This window comes from Mus caroli, chromosome 18 (assembly GCF_900094665.2).
Source record: "Mus caroli chromosome 18, CAROLI_EIJ_v1.1, whole genome shotgun sequence".
Lineage (NCBI taxonomy): Eukaryota > Metazoa > Chordata > Mammalia > Rodentia > Muridae > Mus > Mus caroli.
In genome coordinates this window covers 80719898-80746721 of record NC_034587.1, presented here as the reverse complement: position 1 = coordinate 80746721, position 26824 = coordinate 80719898, and the positions used below count along the sequence as shown (strand labels likewise).

Sequence of the window (26824 nt, the reverse complement as noted above, 5' to 3'; positions counted from 1 at the left end):
GTGAGCTTGAGGAGACCCTGGACTACCTAGTGAGCCCCGTCTCAAACCGCTCAAGCAAACAAATAAAAGATGTGTGTGGAAAACAGGTAGTAGCAGATGTTTAAACATGAACACTGCCATAGAAGCAGCAACGTGGGGAGAATCGTTGGAGAAGATTATCCCAACTGTCACATAAAGAGACATGGAACCTAACTAAAGTAGCTCGTGTGCACAGCAGTCCAACCTGAGTGAGCAGGCACACCGGGTGAGAAGTTCTCTTAGTTTCTGTGTCAACAGACTGGTGGAGCTCAGCAACATAATCTGTTCCTGAGAAGCAAATTTCAGGATTGGTGAGCTTTCCAGAATTCTGGCCATTGGCAGGCTAGCCATCGTTGCTAGAAGAGGCTGTTTCTCACAATCCCTTCCTCTTTATCATACACGTTCATTCTTCTCTTCAAATTCTGTTAGCATAAGCTGGCGTTCATGCTCTGAAGTCTCCAATAAAAATAATTATTGTGACTGAGGGATGTTTGGTGAGATGAGCTGCTGCTGGGTGGGGCCCCTTAGACAAGAAGTTATCTAATATCTAAACAAGATCATACCACAGACTATAGTCAGGCCTGTGAGAACCGAAGTCTTCCCTCCTTTCCGTTTTCCAACCCCCTGGTCCATAAAGCTAGCAAAGGAGTCATCTATTCCCAAATTCTCAACTAATTAGCCTAGAGCACTATAGCCATAAAGGCCAGTTTGGAGGCTGATAGACCAGGAATGGCCTCTGCTGGAGGCTAGCCCCGGGAATGGCCAGGAACTTTGGTGAGGATAAAGAGTTGGTGAGGGAAGAGTGAGTCAGGCACCGGGAGGAGGAGGGGATGGGGAGGATCTTGCAGCCTGACTGGCAGTCAGCACACTTCTTTCTTTATACAGACAGAACTCAGTGGGCAGGGATAGATTCATGTTCTTCCAAAATATAGATCATATCATTTCTGTCTCCGGACATGTGTCTTAACTTCTTCTTGGGCATACGTTTAGTTGGTATTGATAAACAGTGACAGGACAGAGTTATCTTTTACAATTGTTTTTCCTCATCAACCCCACAGCCCAACTTTTAAGAACCTTGTGTTTTCAAGGGCACTAGACAGGAAAACAGTCTCCTAGACAGCCTGGGCAGGTTGCCATGTCCCAAGCGGTGAATTATCAACTTTGAATGGTCAGAGTGTTCATTGTCATTAGGCACAAGAAGAATCTTTAGGCCAACGCTGCTGCAGTTATTATTCAATGTCTGCCATAACAGAATATAGTTTATATCTTTACAGAATTTATTTATGTGTCTAGTCTTTCTTTTGTTCCTTGATCACAGGATACCACATGAGCTGACTTTTCTAAGAAAGAAGGAGAGATCTTAATACTTCCGTCTTTTACCATTTTCCATACCATTCTATGTCCATCAGCATAAGCCCCCATGTAGGGCAGAGATAACTCCAGGCAATCCAACTTTGTTGCTACATTATTTTCCTTGAGGATCATACCTTAGGCAGCCCCCAATCTTATATGCCACATACTCACCTGAGCATACAGTAGGAAGGGGGTTGTAACATGATCTATCTTGTTTACCTTTTTAAGTCTACTTCATTCTGATTTTCTTGCTCCTAAGTAAGTACATGGGATAGATATTCCAAAAGTGTCTCATAAGATCTCTGGTGTCTTTATTTGAGTCACAATCTTAAAGTTATAAAGAAAAGACACAACCTCAAAGATGTAAGGAAGACTTTCAAGTAGGGCCAGGTAAGAATATCTCCCTAAAATTGTGATGGGTAACATGCTCAGGACTTTCCTGAGGAAGCTTAGAAGAAGACATAAATGATTCATAAGAATTTCCCATCAATCTAATATCCCCAAGTTGTACAATATTAAAAGCTCCCCACGCATGCAACACGTGGAGCTCAAGACCAAAAGTGAAGGACAGCAACATGCCGGTTCTGTCATTCAGCTCAGCTTTGCTGATCTTTGTTACGCAGCTGTTCTGCCTGGTGACTTTTGATGTTCCCATTAGATAGGATGGTGCCAACCAGCCATCTTTCTCAGAGACTGAGGAGAGTGGCTTCTACTAAGGTAGTGAGTCCACCTTTTCTCTGCTGTTGGGACCTCAGTCTTACTGGTAAGCCGCACCTGATACAGTCACTCCCAGGTGACTCAAGCTTGGCCTCCTTCCAAGACTTAGAACTCAATGACGGGGTAAACTGGGCTCTCAAAAGGAGGTATCTGTGCCCCCCCCCCCAGTCCCTGTTGTCTAAAGAAGAATAACACAGAAGACAAACCAAGCACATAGTTCCACAGAAAATGGTCTCTGCTCTTCAAAGCATGAAGGCCAGCAGGCTGACCCAAATAGGGCAGCTTGTAGGACATTTTATAAACATATAACCAGTCCTTCCATGGGGCTGTTCTGATTCTTAGGCAGGCAATAGGAAGATAGTGTCCAGGGGAGCTCTGTTTCCGGGACAAGATTGGATAACTGATTCTTTAGAGCTTGATCTATCTCTTCCATTTCACTGAGGAGGGAGAGTGCCAAGGGTGTGATAGGCCCAGTGACTTCCCAGAGTCACCATGAGCCCCCTGAGAATGTTAGCTGTAAAAGGGCTTTGGATATCTGAATCTCTATTTTCAATTAGACTATTTCTAACAGCACATTACTAACATTAGAAGCAGCAGCACTTGGCTTCAGCCCAGTTAATTAATTGATCACTATAAGTAAACTATAGCTAAAAATTACTAACTGCCTTGAGCATCTCTGTGTAATCAATGTGGACGTTCATGAAAGGGTCTCACCTGTTGGACCAGGAAAGGCAGTCTGTGTTCTGGTTGAGTGAGGCTTACTCCGGAGACCCATTAGAAAATTCTACAAGGGGCAGAATCGTAAGCTATGCCCCCCAGACACAGGCACCTGACACCAGGAGTCCTCAACTCCATCATCCTGTGACAATCAGTCACATAGGCAACACCCCAAGCTCCTGGTAGTCTGGCTAGACTCCTCCCCCAGGACCCCCACTTCGTTCTCAGCTCTTCCTCCACAATGTACAGTGGTACAGTGGTGTCTGGGATGTCTGAGACTGAGAACCTGTTGTCCTTGGTTTCTATGAGGCCCAGGGACCCCGGTCTTGTTCCTTATTATTAATAAGGCCCCTGTTCTGCCCACATTTTCTGTTAATTTTTTTGTTTTTTTTTTTCAAGACAGGGTTTAATCTGTGTAGCCTTGGCTGTCCTGTAACTCACACTGTAGATCAGGCTGGCCTAGAACTAAAAGATCTGCCTGCCTTTGCCTCACAGGTGCTGGGATTTAAGACATGGGGCACCACCACCTGGCCTGCCAATATTTTTCTAAATATATATACTAGACTCAAAGACATAATTAGAGTTTGTGTAGATGGCTGCTTCTTCTTCTTCTTCTTCTTCTTCTTCTTCTTCTTCTTCTTCTTCTTCTTCTTCTTCTTCTTCTTCTTCTTTGTATGTTAGAGCTTGATGAAGGGCAAACAATTCGTAAGCTTGAGCACTGTTTTTAGTTTCTATTCCTGTGATAAAGGATCATGAGCAAAATCAACTTGGGAAGAACAGTCTGTTTCATCTTATAGTTGAAGACCATTGTAAATGTAAGTCAGTGCAGGAGACTGGAGAAATGCTGATTACTGGCTTGCTCAGTTTTTTTTTTTTTTAATATGCTCTTGGACCACCTAATCATGAGTAGAGCCATGAGTTGGGCACCCACACCCACACACACACACATCAATCATTAACCCAGAAAATGCCCTACAAGCTTACCTACAGATCAATGTTACAGAGGCATTTTCTTAATTGAGGTTCCCTCTTCTCAGATGACTCTAGCTTGTGTCAAGTTGACAAAGTACCAGCCAGTACACCATCTATCAGGGAACAACCTCTGCCTTTTCCCCATTATGACTTGGGTTTGAGGGAACTGTTAGTAGTAAGGCTCAGATCACACTTCTTGAATACTGTGGCTTTATACTTGAGGAGTCTAGGGTCAGTCAACCATCGTTAACCCTTTGACCTGACTTGGTTCGGGCACTAGCCATCAAGGAGCCTGCAAAGCTTAGCTCTCTGCTCCCTTTGGTTGACAGTACAGTGGTTGACAATATAGCTGCTGCCGGTGATGGCCTACATGTAGGTCAGTCTGTAGTTACAGGGTCTGAGAGGCCAGAGAAGAAGGCAGCTTGTCTCTGGCTCTATGACTGTGAGTTAAGACTCTGTCTTAATTAGGGTTTCATTGCTGTGACGAGAAACCATGACCAAGGCAACTCGTAAAGGCAAATATTTAATTGGGTCTGACTTAAAGTTTCAGAGGTTTAGGTCATTATCATCATGATGGCATATAATAAGGTAGTATGCAGGCAGACTTGGCTGAAGGAGCCAAGAGAGTTCTTCATCTTGATCCAAAGCCAGTCAGGAAGGGACTCTAAAGTAACTTCAACCTCACAGTTTCTTGTTCCAATGCTTGGTATACACACATGATCTTTTGGGCTCCTCCAAAGGGCTTAGGTCACTTCTCCAGGTCTACCCTTTGTAGCACTCTGAGCTCTGGTTAACTCTACTCCACTATTGCTTCTGTGCTTAGTGGTCATCCCATGATATTAGCATCTCCAATACATTGGGATTTTCTGCTGCAACTAGACTTCACCAAGAGCCTCTCATTGGCTTTCTTCATGGTGCCAAGCCTCATCTTCTTTGCATGACCCCTTCAGTCGTGGGATGTCAACTGCAACTGAGGCTGCACCTTCACCAGTGACCTTCCATGTTCTTTCACAGTGCCAAGGCTGGCCTGCTCTCTATCACCTCATTAAGCCTTCAAACCAATACCACTTGGGAGACTCTTACACATTACCAAGTCCAGCTAACAGCATTAGGTACAGCTTTGACTATCTTCATAACAGGACTTCTTTGTACTTTTAGAAAACACTGCCCAGAATATTTTACCACAGTGATGCTGGTCTCTTCTTAATCACCACTAATTTCTTTGTTCCCACTAACCAGTGAAAGGCCAAACCTACTCCATTTTGGGACCAGACTCCATCGTAGGAAAGAAAGAAAGAAAGAAAGAAAGAAAGAAAGAAAGAAAGAAAGAAAGAAAGAAAGAAAGAAAGAAAGAAAGAAAGACAAAAAGCCTGAGAACTTGACCCACAGCTGAGCCCAAGTTTTACCCAAGTACCAGGAAGGATCCCATGCCTTGTCCTTGGTCTATACCCAAGAGTTACTCTCTAGCTACTTCCTAGCTGCAGCCAATCAAGGTAAGTCTGATTGTTTCTGATGTACTTTCAGACTGTTTGTGATTGTTCATGGTCTTGCTTCAGAGAACCCACATGTTGGCTTACAATAGTCATTCTACTAGATGCTTGCCAGGCTGAACACCCCCCTCACTTGCTCTCATTTCATATAAAAACTTGCTCCGATGAGGCTTTGAGGCTAATTCACTAAACTGTCCTGTTGCATCGGGGCTGGCAGTGAGTAGGCCGAAATTCGGGTTTGTAATAAAGAGACCCAAGTGTGATTGCATTAGAGTTGGCTCCTAGATGGTCTTCTGGGGCTCATGAACAAAACACAGCATCAACATCAACTGTTCCAGTAACTCCTTCTATTCTTGACTCTAATCCCAGAGCTACATGGCCGAAGCTGCAAAGTCCTTCTACTTGCTGGGGCTGAAATATGCCCCTCTTGTTCTAGTATATCAACAGCTTTCTGTTTTAAATGATTTTACTGACTGCCTAAGATTTTCTTGAAACTGCTTAGCTGTCCTAGAACTTGCTCTGTAGACTGACCACGAACTCAGAGATCTGCATGCCCCTGTCTCCTGAGTGCCAGAATTAAGGGAGTATACCTCTGTACTGGCTAGTTTTGTGTCAACTTGACACAACTGGAGTTATCACAGAGAAAGGAGCTTCAGTAGAGGAAATGCCTCTGTGAGATACAACTGTAAGGCATTTTCTCAATTAGTGATCAAGGGGGAAAGGCCCCTTGTGGGTGGGACCATCTCTGGGCTGGTAGTCTTGGTTTTATAAGAGAGCAGNGCAAGCCAGTAAAGAACATCCCTCCATGGCCTCTGCATCAGTTCCTGCTTACTGACCTGCTTGAGTTCCAGTCCTGACTTCCTTTGGTGATGAACAGCAATGTGGAAAGTGTAAGCTGAATAAACTCTTTCCTCCCCAACTGCTTCTTGGTCATGATGTTTGTGCAGGAAAAGAAACCCTGACTAAGACAACCTCTATACCTGGACCTAAGCTTTTGTTGTTGTTGTTGTTGTTGTTTTGTTCTTCCTTTTCACAAGATATTTATATGTTCTGGATTGTAGTTCACTCCAAATGTTGTGAGGTTGACATCATATAATACCCATACCAGACTCCAAAGGCCATTCCTTTGTTTATATTTACAAACAGATGAAAGGGTTTCTCGAGTAAGGGTAGTCCTGGTACTGGGATGAAACAAGATTTCTTCAGCTCTGGGCAATCTTGACCTCTCAAGGCACTGTATAATGGGAGTGTGTCTTCTTCTAGAAGTTTGAAATAAAGGTCTTGGATTTTAAAGGCATGTGTCAATCGTAGTCTACAGTATTTGAGTAATCCAAACTTTTTTGTGAGGTCTGTTTTATTTTTTTAGTAAGACTTATTTTAAGTGTTTAAGGGTTTTGCCTGAATCTCAGGCATGCTCAGTATGCAGAGGTCAGAAGAGGGCATTGGATCTCCTAGAGATGGACATATGGATGATCCTGGGCACATGAAACCACATGTGTGCTGAGAACCAAACTTAGGTCCTCTGCAAGAGCTACATATGCTCTTAACCTCTGAGCCATCTCTCCAGAACCATCTATGGACCCCCAGCCCCCAATACTTTTTTTGTAGAGGGAAGTCACAAGTTATTAATTCCGTCTGTTCATTCAGGGACCAAACTTCATTTTTTTCTTGATAATTAGATGTCCTAAATATGGGACATCATTTTCAATGAGTTGTAATTTTCCTTTGAAGACCTTTAGGCCCTGTTGTTCCTGTGTTCATTCCTCTTAGGATGTCACTACAGCAAGAGGTCATCCATGTACTGAAGTGGACATCACTTTATTCTGTTTGGGAACGAGTCTTATCATGTGGCCCAGTCTGACCTAGAACTCACAGAGCTCCTCTGAAGCTCTGTTTTAAAGAGCTGTTCTAAAATGTGTCCACAGAAGATCAGTCTGTTGGTATTGCTTGTTTCCAATCCATCTGAGCATCCTCCCACTCAAAGGTGAAGAGGTCCTGACCATCCTCAGCCAAAGGAAAAGCCCCAGTGGATCTTTTGGGTCAACAGCACTGAAGCAGCTATGACAGTATGGAGTCTTTCTGAGGAGATCATGGAGATTGGGGAATGTGGAGTGGTTGGTGTGGACTATCTTGGTTCACTGCCCCAAGGCTTTGATACAATTGGTGAAAATCATCACACATTCTCACTGTTAATTCTCACTGGCAAGTTAAAGACATACAGAGCTTGAGGAGGCCATGTAATACCAATCCATTACTGATGGTGTTAATCCTAGCCTCCCTTTAAACATATGGGACACTGCCCTCATCTAATCCCCCCCACCCTTGAGGATTTTAGAGTAATATAGATTGAAGGGATCTTTAAATTCCCTTTATTTCTAACTTTGTGTTAGACCTCAAGAAAGATATCTTCTTCGGCTTGCAGACTCGAAAGGCACCAAATAGAGCCACAGGTGGTGGTTACAACCAATGCTCCAGCACTGGTCACAAATGCCAGGTGATGTCTCCTCTTCTGCCAGTACTGGTGGAGCATGGTAGATACAATTGCCCCTGCTTCAGTGACCTGTGCCAGCTGACCTGAAACTACAAGAGACTTTCGGCACAGTCGGCTTCTGGTGATTTCTGCCTCATTGTAACCTCACTTCATCCTTAGGAAGTTACTTAGGGTTCTCCTAGCTGGGTCTCCTTTGTCAGTATCCTACATCAGTCGGCAGTGTGTGGGCCCTGCCTTTGGCAATGGGAATGAATTTAAGTCAAACTTGGCCTCAGCCAAAGCTTTCAGGTCAAACCGACTGATGAGACCACAGTAGATGATGGAACAGAAATCTAGTTCTTGTGGCTTTGCCATGCATGCATGACAGTGACACACTTACCAAGAGAAGGGGAAGGAGGTCAGAATAGAGAGGGTATGCACTCTGGTAACAGTACTGTCCTGTACATTGTGGTTCAGCAGAAAGGCAAGGCTAGGAGAGACAGGCATACCCGGGGAGCTGAGTAGGTAGGGATCATTTTTTAAGCAGTAAGGGGTGGGTTACTGTTTTCTCATGGACTGTTATGTGTGTGTCTATATCTGAGTGTATAGAGGTCTCACTACCTTACTAAGTAATAAATTCTATTCATCTGCTGTCTTCTGCCAGTACTGGTGGAGCTTGGCCTTTCAGGGTCAGAGTCTAAACATTTGTAAGAGTTCACAAGTCCCAGGGTCACACTGTTAGCTCATAGGGATGTTTGATCATACCTGCCTGCCTATGCATTTCCAGGGGAGCTTTGCTCCTCACAACTGCTGCCTTCATCTTGAGAGAGGGCGGCTCCTTGAAGGAGGCCCCGCCTTAACTGCACCCTGGGTCCCTGCCACTCCTCTCTTCAGGGATCCTTGGACTCTGTTCTGCTGGCCTGGGATTAACACGACCAGGAAAAACCTGAGAGTTTTGTTTTCTTCCTTTGTATTTTGTTTTAAACCAGTCACCGTGAAAAACCAAACTAATAAAACACATTTTCCCCCCTGTCATAATAAATTCATTGAAGCAGAACCAGGACAGAGCAGCCTCCACCACACAAGAACATTAGGACGGCGTGAGACTTGGTAAGTAAAAATTTTGGTGCTTAAATTGGTGTAGTAGATAACCTCTGGCAAATGGGAAACTGAAGGGTCTCAGGTGCAGGTTCAAGAAAGACAATAAGCAGGGCTGTCGGAAAAAGAAGTTTCCTAGAAAAGTTATTAATGCCATGAACAGATAGACAGCCGTAGTGGGAGTCTGGGTATAGTTCTGGCCTCAGCACCATAGATCGATGATGGCGAAGGCTCTGAGGAGAGTTAAGTCCTTATAGCAGAGTTGGAGCCCATTCTTACAGCTCCGTGAGAAAGGGAGACAACTTAGCACCATAGCCTGCAGCCAGGTTCCCTGATTCCCCAGCAGGTAGCAGGGAGCTAGCTGGACAACAGGATATACAGCCCCCAATAGCCTTTGGATGTCAACTCACTTCCCCTGGTAAAAAAATCCTGGCACCTGGAAGTTTGGAATTAGCTCAGGCTTCCCAGACCAATAGGGTGCCTGTCTGTAGGGGAGGGGCTGCCACAGGCATTGTGGCCTGAGCAGTAGTCTTGTTTGGATTCTAACATTACATGCCCTGGTTTTCCGTTTATATTAAAAGAAATGAGGGAATGATGTTATTGGGGGGAGGGGCAGGAGATAATGAGCATCATTGCAGAGACAGCAGCACCACCATCTCCTCTGTAGACCCTTCATTGTCAAGGGCAACTAGTGGGGTAGCAGGTATGGTTCTAGCTCTCTGGTCTCAGCTATTTGTGTCGCAAGTGGATTGTCATTGATGAAGGTGGCTCTGGTCAAGGAGGTTCAGGGTCAGCTGAGCATGCATGCTGACTAGCCTGGAGCAAGAAGAGGGGAAGGATGCTATGATGTCATACCATATGATGTCATACCATATGATGTGATACTAGGTAGGAAGTCTGAGCAGCAGCTGTCTAATGTTATGCATGCCTTATGACTCCACTCAGCATCCCAGAAGCCTGATTAGAATCCTCCAAACTGGGCCCCTTTGTCAGCCTCACCTTTTGGAAGTGTGTAGGCTTCCATCTTTCATTGAAGAAAATGCATTCTGAGTCATATTGGCTGATTGGACTACAGTACCGGATGGTATAGAAACTTGCAGTTTTTGTGACTTTGCCACGTGGAAAAGCTAAGAAGATTTTGAGGATCTGCTCCTTAGGGAAGGTGGGCAGCATGGCAGGGCTGAGGATGCCCTAGGAGGAATTTAGTATCTGAAGCTAAGACTGGGGCACTGGGAACCTTTGTTACACATACACTGCAACCAGACTAGTAAGCAGGAACCCGAGTCATCTGAAGAAGCACCGAGACCAGGCCTCTGCTCCAGAACCCTCACATGTCCAGTCCCCCTTCCTGTTGCTCAGCTCTTTGTGCAAACACAGAAGCCAAGAGTAGAATGGCTCGAGACACAGAATGACTATAACACACACACATACACACACAGATATAGATGCACACACACACACAGAGACACACAGACACAAACATGTGGGAACTAAAAGGGGGCTGGGGAAAGAGAGGGAAGGGAGGATAGCCCACTCCCGGCCGGAGTTCCTCCTAAGCTCTAGGCAGATGGACTCGGGAGGACTGCCAGATGCACTCAGGCCCCGGGTGGGCATCTAAGCCTCCATCTGACCCCACTCGATGGGTGTTGGTGGTGGTGGATAAGGGGCAGCCCCTGACTGGGGGTCTAGGGCAACACCCTGTAGCCCAGGGGTTATGGGAGAGAGGGCATAGGGAGAGAGGTTCCCACACAGGCGAGAGTCTGCACAGCGGCCTTGAGGAGCAGAGACTGTCTATGGTTTTAGAGCTTTATTATAGAAAGGCAGAGGGAAAGAGAGAAGGTAGAAAAGAGAGAGAGATTGGCCATGGCCAAGAGGAGACAAAGGGGAAAGGGAGAGAGAGATGAAAGGCTAGAGAATAAGAGGGAGAGAGAGCAAGAGAGAGGAGAGGAGAAGACAAAGAAAGAGGAGAGAGTGAGGAGTAAGAGAGCAAGGTGGGGCCAAGCAGCCCTTCTTATGGTCTTTGCTGTTGCTAGGAAACTGGGGAGGAGTTTAGCCTGAAGGTCAGAAGCTTGGGACATTGCCTACTTGACTGCTAGCCATACTTCTCTTGTGGGAGCTGAGGGGGCGGTAACTTGACAGGAGCCAGAGTTCCAGGAGACATGAATGAACTCCTTCCATCCCATGTAGGTGAGTTAGCACCACTGGGTCCCGGGGTTCAACATCTCTGCTCAACTGGAAATCAGACTGCCTGTGTATAGCCCAATGCCCCACACAAACACACACAGACACACACACACACACACACACACACACACACACACCAGAGATCAAGGAACAAGAAGAAAGAACCAAGGGACCACACCTGGGATCCCATTCAGGATGGGGAAGATAGGCCCCCACTGCCCAAAGTCTACCTTGGTGACCTGGACCAAATGCTTAGCAGCAAGTTCTGTCCAACTCTGTAAGCAGAAGAGAGAGGGACCCAAAAATGGGCACAGAAGTAAAGAGTGTGCCAGCAAGCTCCTTTATCTGCCTTACTCTCAGGACCGCCACTTCTAGTTAACCCCCAATGACAGACCTTGGTCCCTGGTGGCTTCATGAAGCTATGAAATCTCAGTCCTTGTACCTAAAGATTTGAGAGCAGTTTCCTTCTCTTCCTGTGGTCTTTTTCTTTCCCCTCAAACTCTCCTCCTCCTCCTCTTCTTCCTCCACTTCTTCCTTTTCCTCCTCCTCCTTCTCTTTCTCCTTCTTCTGTACTTTAAAACAGGGTCTAACTATGAAGCCCTGGATGTCCTAGAACTTATGCTATAGACCAGGTTGGCCTCAAACTCACAGAGTTAATGCACATGGCTTACAATTTAGCCAGGTAAAGCACTCAATTCAACTATTTGTGTTGGGGGGGGGAGTTGTTGTTGTGGGTTTTTTGTCTGTTTGTTTGTTTTTTAGTATATTCACAGGGTTGAGATGAAATGAACCCTGCCTCTGCCTCTAAAGTGCTAGGATTAAAGGTGTGTGCCACCATGTTCAATCTCTTTTCTTTTGAAAAATAACCTCCCCTACTTTTTTTTTTTTTTTTTTGAGGGAAATGGGTTCCTGAGCCCCACCCTACCTGAGACACCTGGGTAGCTGCTGGGTTCTGAGGAAGAGGCATTTTTCTTTAAGTGTGTGGCCCCTGGTAGGTCTACCATGTTCAAGTGCATGATCCCATACCTAGGAGTACATGAGCAACACAAGTTGACTGGATGGGTTACTTAAAAAAAAAAACAAAAACACACACACACACACAATTGGGGAAGGTGAGGTGTATTTGGGAGGCATTAGGAGAAGGGCTAGGAATGAACATGATTAAATTACATAAATTCTCAAAAAATTAATAAAAACATTTTAATTAAAACCTTCTTAGTAATGACTGGATGAGCAATAAGTTCAAATGTTAATCTAGACAATGGCTTGCCAAGAACCTTTCTGTCTGAGATTGGAGATGTAACTTGATGCTATAACATTTGTACACGGCCCTCGTTGAGCCCCACTAGAGCTGAAAGGAAAAGATAACAACATCAGGTTGTTTCCCACAGGGTTCATTTCATTTGCCCCTTGGCATTAGGATTTAGCTGAACTGGCTGTGTCTGGATTGAGGCTAGAGTCAGAAACAGGCCAGTAGTGCCACCTGCTGGCCAAAGCTGATTCCATCAACAACAAGGCTCAACCTCTCTGCTTACACATTTCTCATACTCAGTAAGTGAGTGGTACATAGATGACAGGTACATCTGTATCTTAATGCACATGGCTTACAGTTTAGCCAGGTAAAGCACTCAATTCAACTATTTGTGTTTTGGGGGGTTTTGTTGTTGTGTGGGTTGTTTGTTTGTTTGTTTGTTTGCTTTTTAGTATATTCACAGGGTTGAATCACCATTCCCACAGTCCATTTTAGAACGTTCTCACTGAAAGGAACCATCTTCCTCATTAACAGTGACTTCTCCTTCACCCTAGTAACTACTCACTGGCTCCTGTCCCCATGTATTGATCTATTCTGGTCTTTTACATAAAGGGAAGCATTCAATAAGTAGCCCATTATGTCTGGCTTATGTCAGCACTATATTGTCAAGGCAACTGATCACCTCCAAAACTATCCCAAACCCCACCAACACCTTTTATGACCAAGTATTTTATCATTTTCATCAGCCAAATAATATTTCATTGCAGGGACACACAGCCTTTGTTTATCCAATCATCTGATGACGGCTTCTTGGTCTGGTCCTGCCTTTTGGCTACTATAAAGAACAGTGTTGCAACCATTTTTTAAAGGTGTGTGTGTGTGTGTGTGTGTGTGTGTGTGAACATTTTTATTTCTCTTGAGTATATGACTCAGAGTAGAATTGTTGGGTCATATGGAAACATGTTTAATTATGTGCAGAACAGTCAGACTGCTTTGCTTTTAGGGTTTCTTTTTTAGTTTTGTTTCCTTTGTTTGTTTGTTTGTTTGTTTGTTGGAGACAGAATCTCTCTGTAATGTAGCTCTGGCTGTCCAGGGACTTACTATGTAGACAAGGCTGGCCTTGAACTCACAGAGATCTGCCTCTGCCTCAGCCTGCTTCTGCTTCTGAGAGTGCTGGGATCAAAGGCATATACCACCACATCAGACCAGACTGTTTTTTTTCCAAAGAGTTGTATAATTTTACTATTTGTTTTTATGTTTATTTATTTACTGGGAACAGGACAGGGCAGGTGCGGTACAGCGTGTGTGTGTGTGTGTGTGTGTGTGTGTGTGTGTGTGTGTGTGTGTATTGGGAATGGGTTGGTTTTTCCCACTGTTTGGGTCTAGGGACTTGGACTCAGGTTGTCAGCCTCCATGAGAAGGGCCTTTGTTCGATGAGCAATCTTGCTGGCCCAGCAGTTTTTACCATCAGCATATGAAGGATCCAGTTTCTCCACCCCTGTACCAGCGCTTGCTATCCAACTTTGATTCTTGGCCACTTTACTCACATGAAACACTGAATTGTGGGTTGGCTTTTTCCTCAGTAGCAATATTTTGGCACCATTGCTGATTTGTCTTATTGTATTGTATTGTATTGTATTGTATTGTATTGTATTATGTTATAGACAGGTTCTAAATGTGTCACCCAGGTGCAGATTCAGTCAAATTTACTGAGGATCATGTCCAGGCCAAGGAGGGAATTTTTCCCTTAAGGTATCCAAAGTCAGGGTAGAGTCATTCCCCAGGAGTAGCCCGAGAATGGGAATGACATATTAGAGGACTAGGAAGAAGATGGGGGACAGTGGCCTGTGCACAGGACCTCTTTAGAGACCAGGGAGGGGAAAGAAAGAGTATGTCATAGCACAGAGTAAGAGACTGGCTAAAAGACACAGACCAGAAACAGAGGATATTCCCTGGCTATGGCTGCTTCTCAGTGTTACCTATAACAGGGAAACTTCTAAGTTTCTTCTCTTTGTGTTTTAGGACACTCCAATTGTAGGAGCTGGGGAGGAAACCCCACCACTCTGCACAGAATTCAGGCATTATGAGGTTTTTCCATGCACATCTACTTGGTTTCACCTGGTGCTCCCCTCTTTCACCAGCAAAGCTCCCCCCCCACACACACACTTTTCTTTCAGAACTGGCTCCATTTATGGGAGATAAACCAGGGGTTAGACTGTATTGCAGGAATAAGTTGAGTTTCCTGGCTTAAAGACAAACTCATTGACTGCCATAATTACCACTAGCATCAATGTCTCTGCTGGGTGTACAAGATGGTTTTGAAGCCTTTGAGGTCTAATTTAAAAACATTGGTATCAGAAGGTGCCATGCAAGCTGCCAAGGGGAAGAGGGATCAGTCATCCTACCCAGGTGTGGAGCCTGTGAAGCTAGACCTTCAAGATATCCTTGATGGTGCAAAAATGATGCTCACACCTCTAGAGTAATTAACAGCTGTGTGATCAGCCTTATGGCCTGCTTGATGGGAAGAACTCATACCTGGTAACATTAGCCTAGCCGGCTGCCTGTGGCTAAAGAGGTCATAAACCCTAGAGGAGAATTTACTGTCGTCACTTCCCTAAACAAACGTGATTACAAACTGCATTCCAAATATTTGCATACCCACAGATACGTGGCACTCCCAAAGAGGCTTCTCTTCTAATTGTTTCTTTCTTTTCTTTTTCTTTTTTTTTTTTTTTTACATGCCTTGGTGTTTAGCCTGCACCTCTGTCTGTGTGAGGGTTTCAGATCCCTTAGAACTGGAGTTACAGACAGTTATGACCTGCCCTGTGAGTGCTGGAAACTGAACCCAGGTCCTCTGTAAGATAAAACAATGCTCTTAACTGCTGATCATCTTTCCAGCCCCCAAGAAGCTTCCTTTTTGCTACAGCTGAAGACAGTTACAGAAGTCCACAGTCTGTCAAAATGCCGATAACAAGTGACTACAGGGTGCCAAGCCCAAGCTGATACATCTACAATGTAACCCTGTACCCAAGCCTTAGATACATCTACAATGTAACCATACCCAAGCCTTAGATACATCTACAATGTAACCCTGTACCCAAGTCTTAGAAACATCTACAATGTAACCCTGTACCCAAGCCTTAGACACATCTACAATGTAACCCTGTACCCAAGCCTTAGATACATCTACAATGTAACCCTGTACCCAAGCCTTAGATACATCTACAATGTAACCATTCCCAAGTCTTAGAAACATCTAAAATGCAGCCCTTATACCCAAACCTTAGATATATCTACAATGTAGCCCTTAGAAAACATTAAGGGAGAGATGGAAAGAACAATCCTGTCAGTTTGCTCAATTGATGTGTTTTCTTATTCTCCTACCAGGTATCCTTAGTCCTTGACAACCCCCAACTCCCAACTTGTGTCAAAGCTGGTCCCTGGCACAAGTGGTTGCTAAGAGTGGGAGAATCAGTTTCCTCCAGGAACAAGCTACTAGATGGGTTGTCCAACCCCATGTGGTCAGCTTGTTATCGGCATTTTGACAGACTGTGGACTTCTGTAACTGTCTTCAGCTGTAGCAAAAAGGAAGCTTGTGTACATATTAGCAATAGTAAACAAACTCAGCCGGCTACCTGTGTTTGAATGAGAATGACTTCCATAAGATCATGTGTTTGGACGCAGTGGTCGTCAACCTCCTGATGCTGAGACCCTTGGGTGCAGATTCCCATGTGGTCGAGACCCCCATACCATAAACATATTTTTGTTGCTACTTCTAACTGCAATTTTGCTTCTGTTATAAATCATAATGTATATTTGTGTTTTCCCCCATGGTCTTAGGTGAACAATGTGCAAGGTTTTATTCAACCCACAAAGGGGTTGCGACCCACAGGTTGAGAAACACTGATTTGGTGGCACTGTTTGGGAAGAATTAGGATGCATGACCAGTTGGAGGAGGTGTCATGGGGGTGCTTTACAGTTTCAAATCCCATGCCACTCTCAGTTAGCAATCTCTCCCTCCCTCCCTCCCTCNTTTTGCTCCAAAGTGGGTCAAGTTAAGTAAGTTGGTAACATATTTGCGTTCTTCTTCCCTTGGGAGGACTAGTTTTCCTTTTGCTGTTTCTACTGTTTCATACAGGGTGTCCTTTACCAGTCCTAATTTGTCTATAACTTGATAGTGCTCAGGGGTGTATCTGAAGCTGGTCTCTTTGACATCATTATAATCTTTAGGCTCCTTGACTGCCAGGATCATTGCTCTTTGGGCCACCTGTTTGTCGCATAGGTCTGCCATCTGATTTACTTTAGCCACAGCACCTTAGGTCTTTCTCTGCAGATGTCAACAGCCCTCTTTGTCTATATATTGCTCCATACAGTGGCAAAAGCATACCTGATGTAAGTGTAGACTTCTCTTTTGCCATTGATAGAGCTTGTACCAAAGCCGCAAGTTTGGCTTTCTGGGCTGAAATCCCTTCAGGGAGGCTGATGACCCAGATCAGTTGCTTTCTGTTTACCACTGCACTGCTGCCCCCACCTTCCGCTTACCTTTAACCAGGAAACTACTGCCATCTGTGTATCACCTCGAACTCCCAGGCCAAGGCTGATCTGATCCTTCAGATCATTTCAAGTACCAGTTTCTTCTGCCAGAATGTCAGCACAATGATGAGTAGGTGAAGACTCAGGCAGTAGGGTAGTGGGAGTGAGGACAGCAGGAGGAGTGATGGTCACTCGTTCAGTCATCCATCTGTCAGGAGGCTGTCGGATAATGCTTTTAAGAGCGTGGGGTGCCAATACAGTTATTTGCTGTCCCAGAGTGAGCTTATCAGCATCCTTGACAAGGAGAATTATGGCAGCAATAGCTTTCAGGCAAGAAAACCACCCGCTGGAAACAAGGTGTAATTTCTTGGATAGGTAAACCACTGGCCTTTTTTAATTCCCAAAGTCTGAGCAAGGACTCCTAGGGCGACCCGTGCTCTCTCTTCCACATAAAGAGTGAAGGGCTTGGTTGGGTCAGGCAAAGGCCAAGGCTGGCCNTCAGTAGGGCCTTTTTAATTTCTTCAAAAGCTTTCTGGTGATCTGGGGTCCACACAAACACCTCCCCTTCCTTGGTTAGGGGCTACAACAGGGTAGCTAAGGTNGCCAACCCAGGTATCTAGAGTCTGTAGAAGCAAGCTGTACCCAAGAATTCTCTTACTTGCTTTGGTGTAGTTGGGGTGGGGTTCTGAGTTACAGTCTTTTTTCTGGCTTTCTTTAGCCACTGCTTCTCATCTCAAAAGGTGTATCCCAAATAAATAACTTCAGCCTGACACAGCTGAGCCTTTTTAGCTGAGGCTAAGTCTTCTTCTGCCCAGGTTTCCCATCTAGATCCTGTCTTTTCTTTCTCTCCTACCACTGTGACCAAGATTCTAGTCAAATTTCTTTCTTGTCTACCATCCCTCCTGTTTTCTCTTCCCTCTCCCTCCCCCTCCCCTTTCCCTCCTTCCTCCTCTCTCTCCCTCCCTCTCCCTCCTCCTCTCTCTCTTTCTCCCTCCACCTCCCCATGCCCTCCCCTTCCCCTCTCCATCCCCCTCCCCTTTCCCTCCCCCTCTCTCCCCCCTCTCCTTCTCTCTGCCTCCTGCTTGTGGATCAGATATGAGCTCTCAGCCACTGTCCAGTGCCATGCTTGCCTGCCTTTTGGCATGCTTCCTGCCATGATGTCATAAGCTCTAATCCTCTAGAGCTGTGACCCCCAAATTAAATGCTTTCCTTTATAAGTTGTCTTGTTCATTGTGTTTTGTCTCAGCAATATAAAAGTCACTAAGACATATAAGAAGAGGAGGGTGAGACAGGCAGATCTCTGAGTTCGAGAACAGCCTGGTCTACAGAATGAGTTCCAAAAGAAGCAGGACTATACAGAGAAACCTTAGCCAATAAATACATACATAAATAAATAAATAAATAAATAAATAAATAAATGCAGCATGTGCCTTTGTTAGTTGGTAGTTGCTCACACCTTTAATCTCAGCATTTGGGAGGCAGAAGCAGGTGAATCTCTGAGTTCTAGAACAACCTGGTCTACAGAGTGAGTTCTAAGACAGCCAGGACTGCACAGAGAAACCTGACTCAAACAAACAAACAACAAAACAGAAAGAAAGAAAGAAAGAAAGAAAGAAAGAAAGAAAGAAAGAAAGAAAGAGAGAGAGAAGAGAGAGAAAGGAAGGAAGGAAGGAAGGAAGGAAGAAAAGAAAAGAAAAGAAAAGAAAAGAAAAGAAAAGAAAAGAAAAGAAAAGAAAAGAAAAGAAAAGAAAAGAAAAGAAAGGCAGAAGAGTAGGGGGGTGTAGGAGGAGATGGAGGGCAAGTAGGGAGGGGAGAGAGTGATGTAGATAAAGTATTCATGTATGGAGTCCTCAAAACAAGAATAAGAAAAGAAGAAAGAAGAGGAGGAGGGAGAGGAGGAGGAATGGCTCAGTAGTTAAGAGCACTGGTTGCTCTTCCACAGGACCCAGGTTCAATCCCCAGCACCCACAGGCAGCTCATAACCATTTGTAACTCTAGTCCCATAGGGTCTAAAGCTCTCCTTCATGAGCACTAGGCATGGACATGGTACACAGCCAGACATGTAGGGAAAACACCCACATCCATAAAAAACTAATTAATTAAATTTAATGTAATCTTTAACAGTATTTAAAAATCCTTTCGCTTTGAAAAGGAAGCTTATGAGGAATGGTGTGAGGAAACACACTTCTGGTTCCACCCTCTCTGGTTATTTTAATCCAAGTCATGTGGAGCGACAGCTTTGGGTAGCAATTTTTTTTTTTCAGATAAACATAGACACANCATTTTTAATAAAATGCTTGTAAACTGAATCCAAGAACATATTGCTTTAAGTTTACATTCTCAGAAAGCGTTTAATAAATGATGCAAAAAATGTTCTAAACTAATCTAAATAATCTAAGCATTAATTTGGTGTTGCTTATTCTCCTAATGTTCACATTCGCATATTCTGCCAGCGTTCATGAGGAAATGAAACTCTAGCCAAGACTNCTGTTGTCCCTCAGTGACTGATTTCCGGTTCCTTAGAAATCTGATGAGACGCTTATTCTAGATTGGGTAGCAATATTATGAAAGCATTTGAAAGGTCAGAAGCCCAATGCTGGCATTTAGTTTCATTGTTGCCAACCCACAGGCTTCATCTCTCTCGGCACTGCTGCTGTGGGCCAATCACAGGCTTCGTCTCTCTCGGCACTACAGCTGGAGCAGGCAATGTTCTCCTCTTCGCCACACTCTGGGCTGTTGGAGAAGCTTTTCCAGTACATAGACCTCCACCAGGATGAGTTCGTGCAGGTAGGAGAAGTCACGCGTGATGCCCCGCCTGTTCCCTTCAGAACCTGGTGGCCGCTATTTACTGGGAGATGTAGAATGTTGTCCCTGGAGATATGATTCCACTCAAAATGGTGATAAATTCTTACTAGAATAAAAATATCAGGGCTCATTAGATTTGTGGCAGAGATCCCTTAGTCCTGGGCTCTAGAAAGACACTCTCCATCCCTGGCTGGTATTCACAGTACCTCTGTGGAGATCATGATTACTCTAGCCCATCAAGTAGCCTACTGACAATATTTCTTAGTTGCCGGAGATACCTAGATAGAGCAGGAGAATCGGGTCCACTTCAGTGCCAGCACTGATAGTCCTTGCTTCTTCATTCCTAACACCAGCCTGGTTACTGGGATGTGGGGTGGGCACGTGGGGGAGATAAGGACAGGAGAAGATGAAGAGAAAGAGTCCTGGGGAGCAAAAAGAGGAGGGGAGCAGTAGGAGAGATGTAGTAGGGTCCTATGTCTCACTGGACAACTTCCCTTCCCCCCATCTCCCATGGATTGGCTCTTGTCCCTTCTGTTGGCACCTAGGCCCATGACCACAGCTTTCCCACAGGGTCACATGTAGCCCAGGCTATCCTGACCTCAACACCTGGTAGAGGATAACCTTGGATTCCTGATCCTGCTGCCTCTGCCTCTCAGGTGCTAGGACTGTAGGTGTGCACCACTGTGCTTGACTTCCCACACCAATTTCATGCATCTAGTGCCTCCTTCCAGTCTCACTAGACTTCGTGTTCTATGCCCCCAATACCATGTTAGTCCATGGTTGCATCCATCAGCCAATATTAAGAATATTGTCATGCAAACAGAGACAAAGCCTTTGTGCTTCAAGCAAAGGCACAACATGGACTCCCCAGGTCAATGTTCCTAAGTGTGGCCTCCAGGTCCTCATTCCCGTTCTGCAACGGTCACCTGACAGAAAGACCTCCTAGATTTCTGGAATTCAAGCAGAAATTCCAGAGTTAATTGAGATGTGGTGTCTCGTGGGAGCTGAGGGTGGGTGTGGGCTTTTCTATCAGAATATCCTCTCTTCCAGCCTCCTCTAACTTGCCATTCTCTCCCAGGAAGGTGGGGGTGGGGCGGTGGTTAGTGTCAGCAGCTCCTGCCCTACACAATCTGGGTGAAAAATGGGAAACCTAGCATTCCCTAAATAAATTCTCCTATGATAAAAACGTAAATGTTATAACCAGGGAAGAGAAATCAAACAAGTAAGTGAGCAGCAGAGTCAAAATCAGCCGTCCTAAACCGACACCATTTTCCATTTTCCCATTAACAACAGCGGTGTTCTGCAGGGCATGTGGGTGCACACCCGTGATCCCCCACCTGGGAGGCAGAGATAAAAGGATTCTCACAAGCTCTCGGTCATTCTGGTTTACATAGTACCCCCCACCCCACCCCCAATTTTTTTTTTTTTTTTTGGCTTAAGCAATTCAGGTTCCAACTCTGGACCATGAGTGATGATTATGAATTATTCCACTGGTGAGTAACCTTACTAAGGAGTTCTCAAAGTCTTGTAATGCTCCGGGCTGAGGTGCGTTGGAGGACTAAACTCAAACATTGATGGGTTCACATCCTGGCCATGCTGCCTGGAGGATCAAACGTGTAGGAAAAGGCTGACTGCATTCTCTCAACCTACCCTACCTCATCTTTAGTATCAGATGCTCTGGTCTCCAGGTTTTTTAATTAAACCCGAAGCTCATCCATCAAGTGTGAGTGTGTGTGTGTGTGTGTGTGTGTGTGTGTCTGTGTGTTTGTGTGTGTATCTATGTGTAAGACAATGATCAACATTTTGTGATTTCCTCAGGGGCTGTCCACTTGGCTATTTTTTGTTTTTGTTGATGTTTTTTGTTTGTCTGTTTGTTTGTTTTGAAACCAGGGTCTTACTGACTTACCAAACAGCCTCAGCTGGATAGCCATTGAGCCTCCAGGATCTTTGCCTTACCTGTTCTAGGATTACAGGCGTGCACCACACTGTCCAGCTAACGTTTTACAAAGCCACCTCTGAGGAGCTGAATTAGGGTTCTCACACTTGTAAATCTTCACAGCTGAGATGTTGTTTCACTCCAACACTTGCTGTTTAGCATCCCTGAGTTTTTAAACTGATCTGCAGGATTCCAAGAGCTGAAGAGCATTGAGGGGGCTTGGCTCCCACCAGCCCCTGAACAATTGGACAAGGGCTCTTGTACCCTACCTGATAGCCCCCTCATTGTGTTTCCTCACAGACACTGAAGGAGTGGGTGTCCATTGAGAGTGATTCTGTGCAGCCTGTGCCTCGTCTCAGACAGAAGCTCTTCCAGATGATGGCCTTGGCTGCAGACAAACTCCGGAACCTGGGAGCTAGGGTGGATTCCGTAGACTTGGGTTCTCAGCAGGTACCAGGGGTCTCCTTCCAGCTCAGGAAACTCCATGTCTACAACCATCATCCTGAGGTGGTGTCAAGAGAAGCACTTACTCAGACCCTCACTGCAATCCCCACAGAGTCCAGGTTGCCCATAAGAATGAAATGTTCCATCTAGTCTAAAACGAGACTGTGCTGTGGACTCCTGGTCATAGCAGGTGAAGAAGAAAGTGAAGGCCATGAGTGTGGGTCAGTTTGTTATTGGAAGACCCGCCCCTCCTGTTCTCTGAGCACTGTCCCCTTGCCTCTTCTTGGGTGCACAGGAGGGTCCCTGAAAGGGCTGTTTGAAGAGTGTGCTCTTTCCCTGGAACCTTCCTAGTCAGGGTTTCCATTGCTGCCAAGAAACACCATGACCAAAATGCAGCTTGGGAAGAAAAGGGCTTTTTTGGCTTAAACTTCCATATCACTGTTCATCATTGAACGAAGTCAGGACAGGAACTCAAGCAAGGCTGAATCCTGGAGGCAGAAGCCATGGAGGGGTGCTGCTTACTGGCTCACTTTCAGGGCTTGCTCAGCCTGCTTTCTTATAGTAGTACCCAAGACAACTAGACCTCACTTACAATGGGATGGGTCCTCCCCATCCAATCACTAACTAAGAAAATACCCCATATCTGGATCTTATAGAGGCATTTTCTCAATTCAGAATCCCTCCTTTTACATAACTCTAACTTGTGTCAAGTTGATATGAAAACAGCCAGCACAGAACCATTGCTTAGAACTGTCTGCCATTCTTCCATGGCAGATCTGCATTAAAGCACCCAATGTCTCCTCCGTTAGCACCGAGAACTTTGGAATCATCAAGGTTAGATTTCCAGGATTTGAAAGATCTGCTGCTTTAAGCCATTTGAGATCTGAGTTCTTGAAGAATATTTCCAAACAACTATATACAATTTGGCATTGTATATCGAATAATTACTGATTATCATAATTCTAATTTTTATAATGGAATATAATAATTTATATTCCAACGATGCTAGTTATCTGAAGGATATCATGGTATACATTTTTGTTTTGTGGATTTATTTATTTATTTATTTATTTATTTATTTATTTATTTGGGATAGACTCTCACCATGTAGCCTTGGCTGGCCTAGATCTCACTCGGTAGACCAGGCTGGTACAAAGGCAAAGAGATTTGCCTGCTTTGGTTCTTTAGACCTAGGAATAAAGGCATGCATCATGGGGGCTGGAGAGATGGCTCAGTGGTTAAGAGCACTGAATGCTCTTCCAGAGGTCCTGAGTTCAAGTCCCAGCAACCACATGGTGGCTCATAACCATCTGTAATGGGATCTGATGCCCTTTTCTGGTGTGTCTGAAGACAGCTACAGTGTACTCATCATATAGATAGATAGATAGATAGATAGATAGATAGATAGATAGATAGATAGATAAAATCTTCCTCCATCTTGAGAGATGGAGAAAGGATGCTCAGAAAACCTGATATAAGCTTTCCAGGGACTCAAGGATAGAGTAGTCGGGGATCTGTTTTAAATGTTCTAGAAGAAGAGAGAGTACGTTCTCTTTGAGTTTTGCTTGCTTCCTCTAATGTTGTGATCCACTATCCCATAGATGCCTGATGGTCAGAGTCTCCCCATACCTCCTATCCTATTGGCCGAGCTGGGAAATGATCCCAAGAAGCCAACTGTATGCTTCTATGGGCACCTGGACGTGCAACCAGCTCAGAAGGACGACGGGTGGCTCACGGACCCCTACACACTGACAGAGGTGGATGGTCAGTGTCATCTGGTCCCTAGGTGAAACACATCTGTAGTCAAGGCTTGACACCGATCAAAGACTGTCCTAGCTTTTAGCTATGGTTACAAATGAGCAGAGCTAGGTCTGGTGGTTCAGGACTATACACAGATACTCAGGAGGCTGGAGAAAGAATCATAATATCAAGCCAAACCTGTGCTTCAAAATGAATTTGAGACCATCCTGGGCAACTGATTGAGACCATATCCCAAAATAAAATTGGGAAAGACCAAAGATAATGATCAGTAGTAAAGAGCCTGACCTACATACTCCAGGTCCTATATTTGATAACACACACACACAGAGATAGATAGATAGATAGATAGATAGATAGATAGATAGATAGATAGATCACAAAATTTTTAGCATGGCGAATTTGTATTTTGTAAAGAAAGGAAGAAGAAAAGTCAGTAGAGATAGACACACATCTCTATTTCATTATTTTTCCAGTAGACAGATCTCAGCACGAGAGACTATGCTGGGTACTGTTGAACAGCAAACTCTTAGGAATATCAAGGAACTTGGACAAAACAGCTGAGTTCTTCTAAGACTAGTCATGTGTGCTTAAACTAGCTTGTCTTGTATGACTGTTGGGGATCCTATTTGTTTGTTTGTTTGTTTGTTTGTTTGTTTGTTTGTTTTTGGTTTTTCGAGACAGGGTTTCTCTGTGCAGCCCTGGCTGTCCTGAAACTCACTTTGTAGACCAGGCTGGCCTCGAACTCAGAAATCCGCCTGCCTCTGCCTCCCGAGTGCTGGGATTAAAGGCATGCGCCACCACGCCCAGCTGGGGATCCTATTTGTATAGAAGAATTTATGCCTTAAATTTCTTTTGTTTATTTTGCTGGGTATTTTTTTTAGACAGTGTCTCAAGCTAGCAAAACAACTACACATATAAAGTAAAATAAAATAAAATAAAAATCTTTTTAGAGGACAGTTTATTCTGGAGCCAAATATGAATGACCATGGCCCAGGAAAGCAGATTCATAGTTCTCAAAAGAACATGCTCTACTGTAGAAGAGGTTGTTTGAGAACAAAGGAAGTCATCACTTCTGACAGATGCATTGCCAGAGACCACACACAGGTGGGTCACCTAAGTCAGGGGAACAATCTACATAGCTTTCAGACGCTATCTGATGACATGATTTTTTTGTGGACTGGTGAAGCTTGGAGTCTACTCAACATACATTCTCCAAGCTTTGAGGTTCATAAGGATGTTCAGGTCAGATACAGGGGTGAGAAACAAATGAGTCCCAAGAGGACTAAAAATATCCCAAAATGTTTGGCTTTGGTCTGCAGTATTTTAACTAACCATAAACACAAAGTTCAGTCACTTGACTTTGTAGAAATTTCTAACACAGGTGCGGATTGTTTTTTTATCTCAGAATTTGAGTTCCTATAGCAGACATCCCAGTACCATATTGAAATTTTCCTTCTTCCGTTTTAAAAGGGAAACTGTATGGACGGGGAGCAACAGACAACAAAGGCCCCGTCTTGGCTTGGATCAATGCCGTGAGCACCTTCAGAGCTCTGCAGCAGGTAGGTGGCTGGCTGTGCTTGAAAGAAGTGATGGAGTTCTCAGAGCACTGCAGTGCGTACTCACTTTCCCACAACAATCTTGAGTGTGTATCATGCCACAACTGTTTTAGAAAGAAAAGTAAGACCTGGGGAACTTACTCAGAATATAAAGCCGGGGGCAATCATCCTAGAAGCTTGGATTCCAGCCTGCAACATCAGCCACACCAAAAACAGAACACGGCTCACAACCACCGATAATGAGATCTGATGTCCTCTTCTGGTGCATCTGAAGTCAGCTACAGTGTGCTTATGTATAATAATAAATAAATCTTCTGGCCAGAGCAAGCAGGGACTGAGTGAGAGGGGCCAACCGGAGCAAACAGAGGTCCTAAAATTCAATTTCCAACAACCACATGAAGGCTCACAACCATCTGTACAGCGACAGTATACTCACATACATAAAATAAATAAATAAATCTTGAAAAAAAAGATTTGATATTCACCTCTGTTCTCCACAAAAGCATGCATGGTTGAGTGAATCTGCACACACATGTGCATGCATGCCTATAATGCAGGCACACACACACAGCCTATGACAAAACCCAGGAGGAGCCTGACACACTCCCTAGTACCATGTCAAGTCTCAGCATGTAATTGTGGGAGTTCTCTGAAGCTTCTCTGTGATCCGGGAGAAAAACCCCTCCTAATCTCTCACCTTGACTCTCAAAGATACACAAATTAGTCAGACAAAGGGATCAAAACTTTAAAGGCAGCATCCCATGTCCGGGATAGAAAAACCCTAAAACCCATTTTGCTGAAAGATCAAAGACTTTGAGTAACTCCGAAGCAGACTGAACACATTTGAAAAGTAACATTCTTGAAAGAAAACTTATCCCGAGGCCTAGCCATCTTTCAAAGGAAAGAATTCTCTACCATGCTCAGAATTATGGGAACCAAAGAGCAATTTGTAATCGAACCTTTCTACAAAAACACTCTTTGGGTGAACTGGGGAGATCTCGAAGGTGGTAAAGTCATGCAAGCTTGAAGTCTCGAGTTCAAATCCAAAGGACCCAAGTAAAAAGCCAGATGTCCGTACCTGTAGTCCCAGTGTTTCGGGACCTGGAAGATCTTCCAACACTCTGGTCAGCCAGTATAGCCAAACCGGTGAGCTCTGGACTCAGTGAGAAAACTTGTCTTAGAAATTAAGGTGGAGTCAAAGATATTTCTTCATACAATGCATGAGTTAAGTTTCTAGGACAGAGAAAACATCTAGGAACTTTTTAGGGGAAAGTATTTCTGTTGGGAAAAATGTGGCATATGTTTTATTCACGGTGTATTCTTGACAACACTTGAGGCTCCATTCTAGAGAATTAGTATGATTATGAAAATCTTGTGAAAACTTTCATGCAATGTTCAAATCTTAGATAATGTCAACTATTTATGCTGTGAGAAACTCTGAACATGTGGAAATGTAGAAAGCTTTTCATGACACCTTTTTACTTGTTCACCCTCAAATGTTACAAGATGAAGACAAGT

At 44.4% G+C, this 26824-nt stretch overlaps 1 protein-coding gene across 1 annotated transcript in view; it reads left to right on the top strand.

Annotated features, from left to right (window-relative positions):
- The first annotated feature begins 8577 nt into the window (after window positions 1–8577).
- The window catches only part of Cndp1 (carnosine dipeptidase 1), a 40260-nt gene continuing 22013 nt past the window's right edge, over window positions 8578–26824 (top strand). Inside the window, exons 1-5 of the mRNA XM_021150390.2 lie at window positions 8578–8847; window positions 19434–19591; window positions 21846–21995; window positions 23591–23753; window positions 25221–25309. Of these exons, the coding sequence (XP_021006049.1) occupies window positions 19511–19591; window positions 21846–21995; window positions 23591–23753; window positions 25221–25309 (483 nt within the window). The 5' untranslated portion in view covers window positions 8578–8847; window positions 19434–19510. The remainder of the gene's footprint in view (window positions 8848–19433; window positions 19592–21845; window positions 21996–23590; window positions 23754–25220; window positions 25310–26824) is intronic.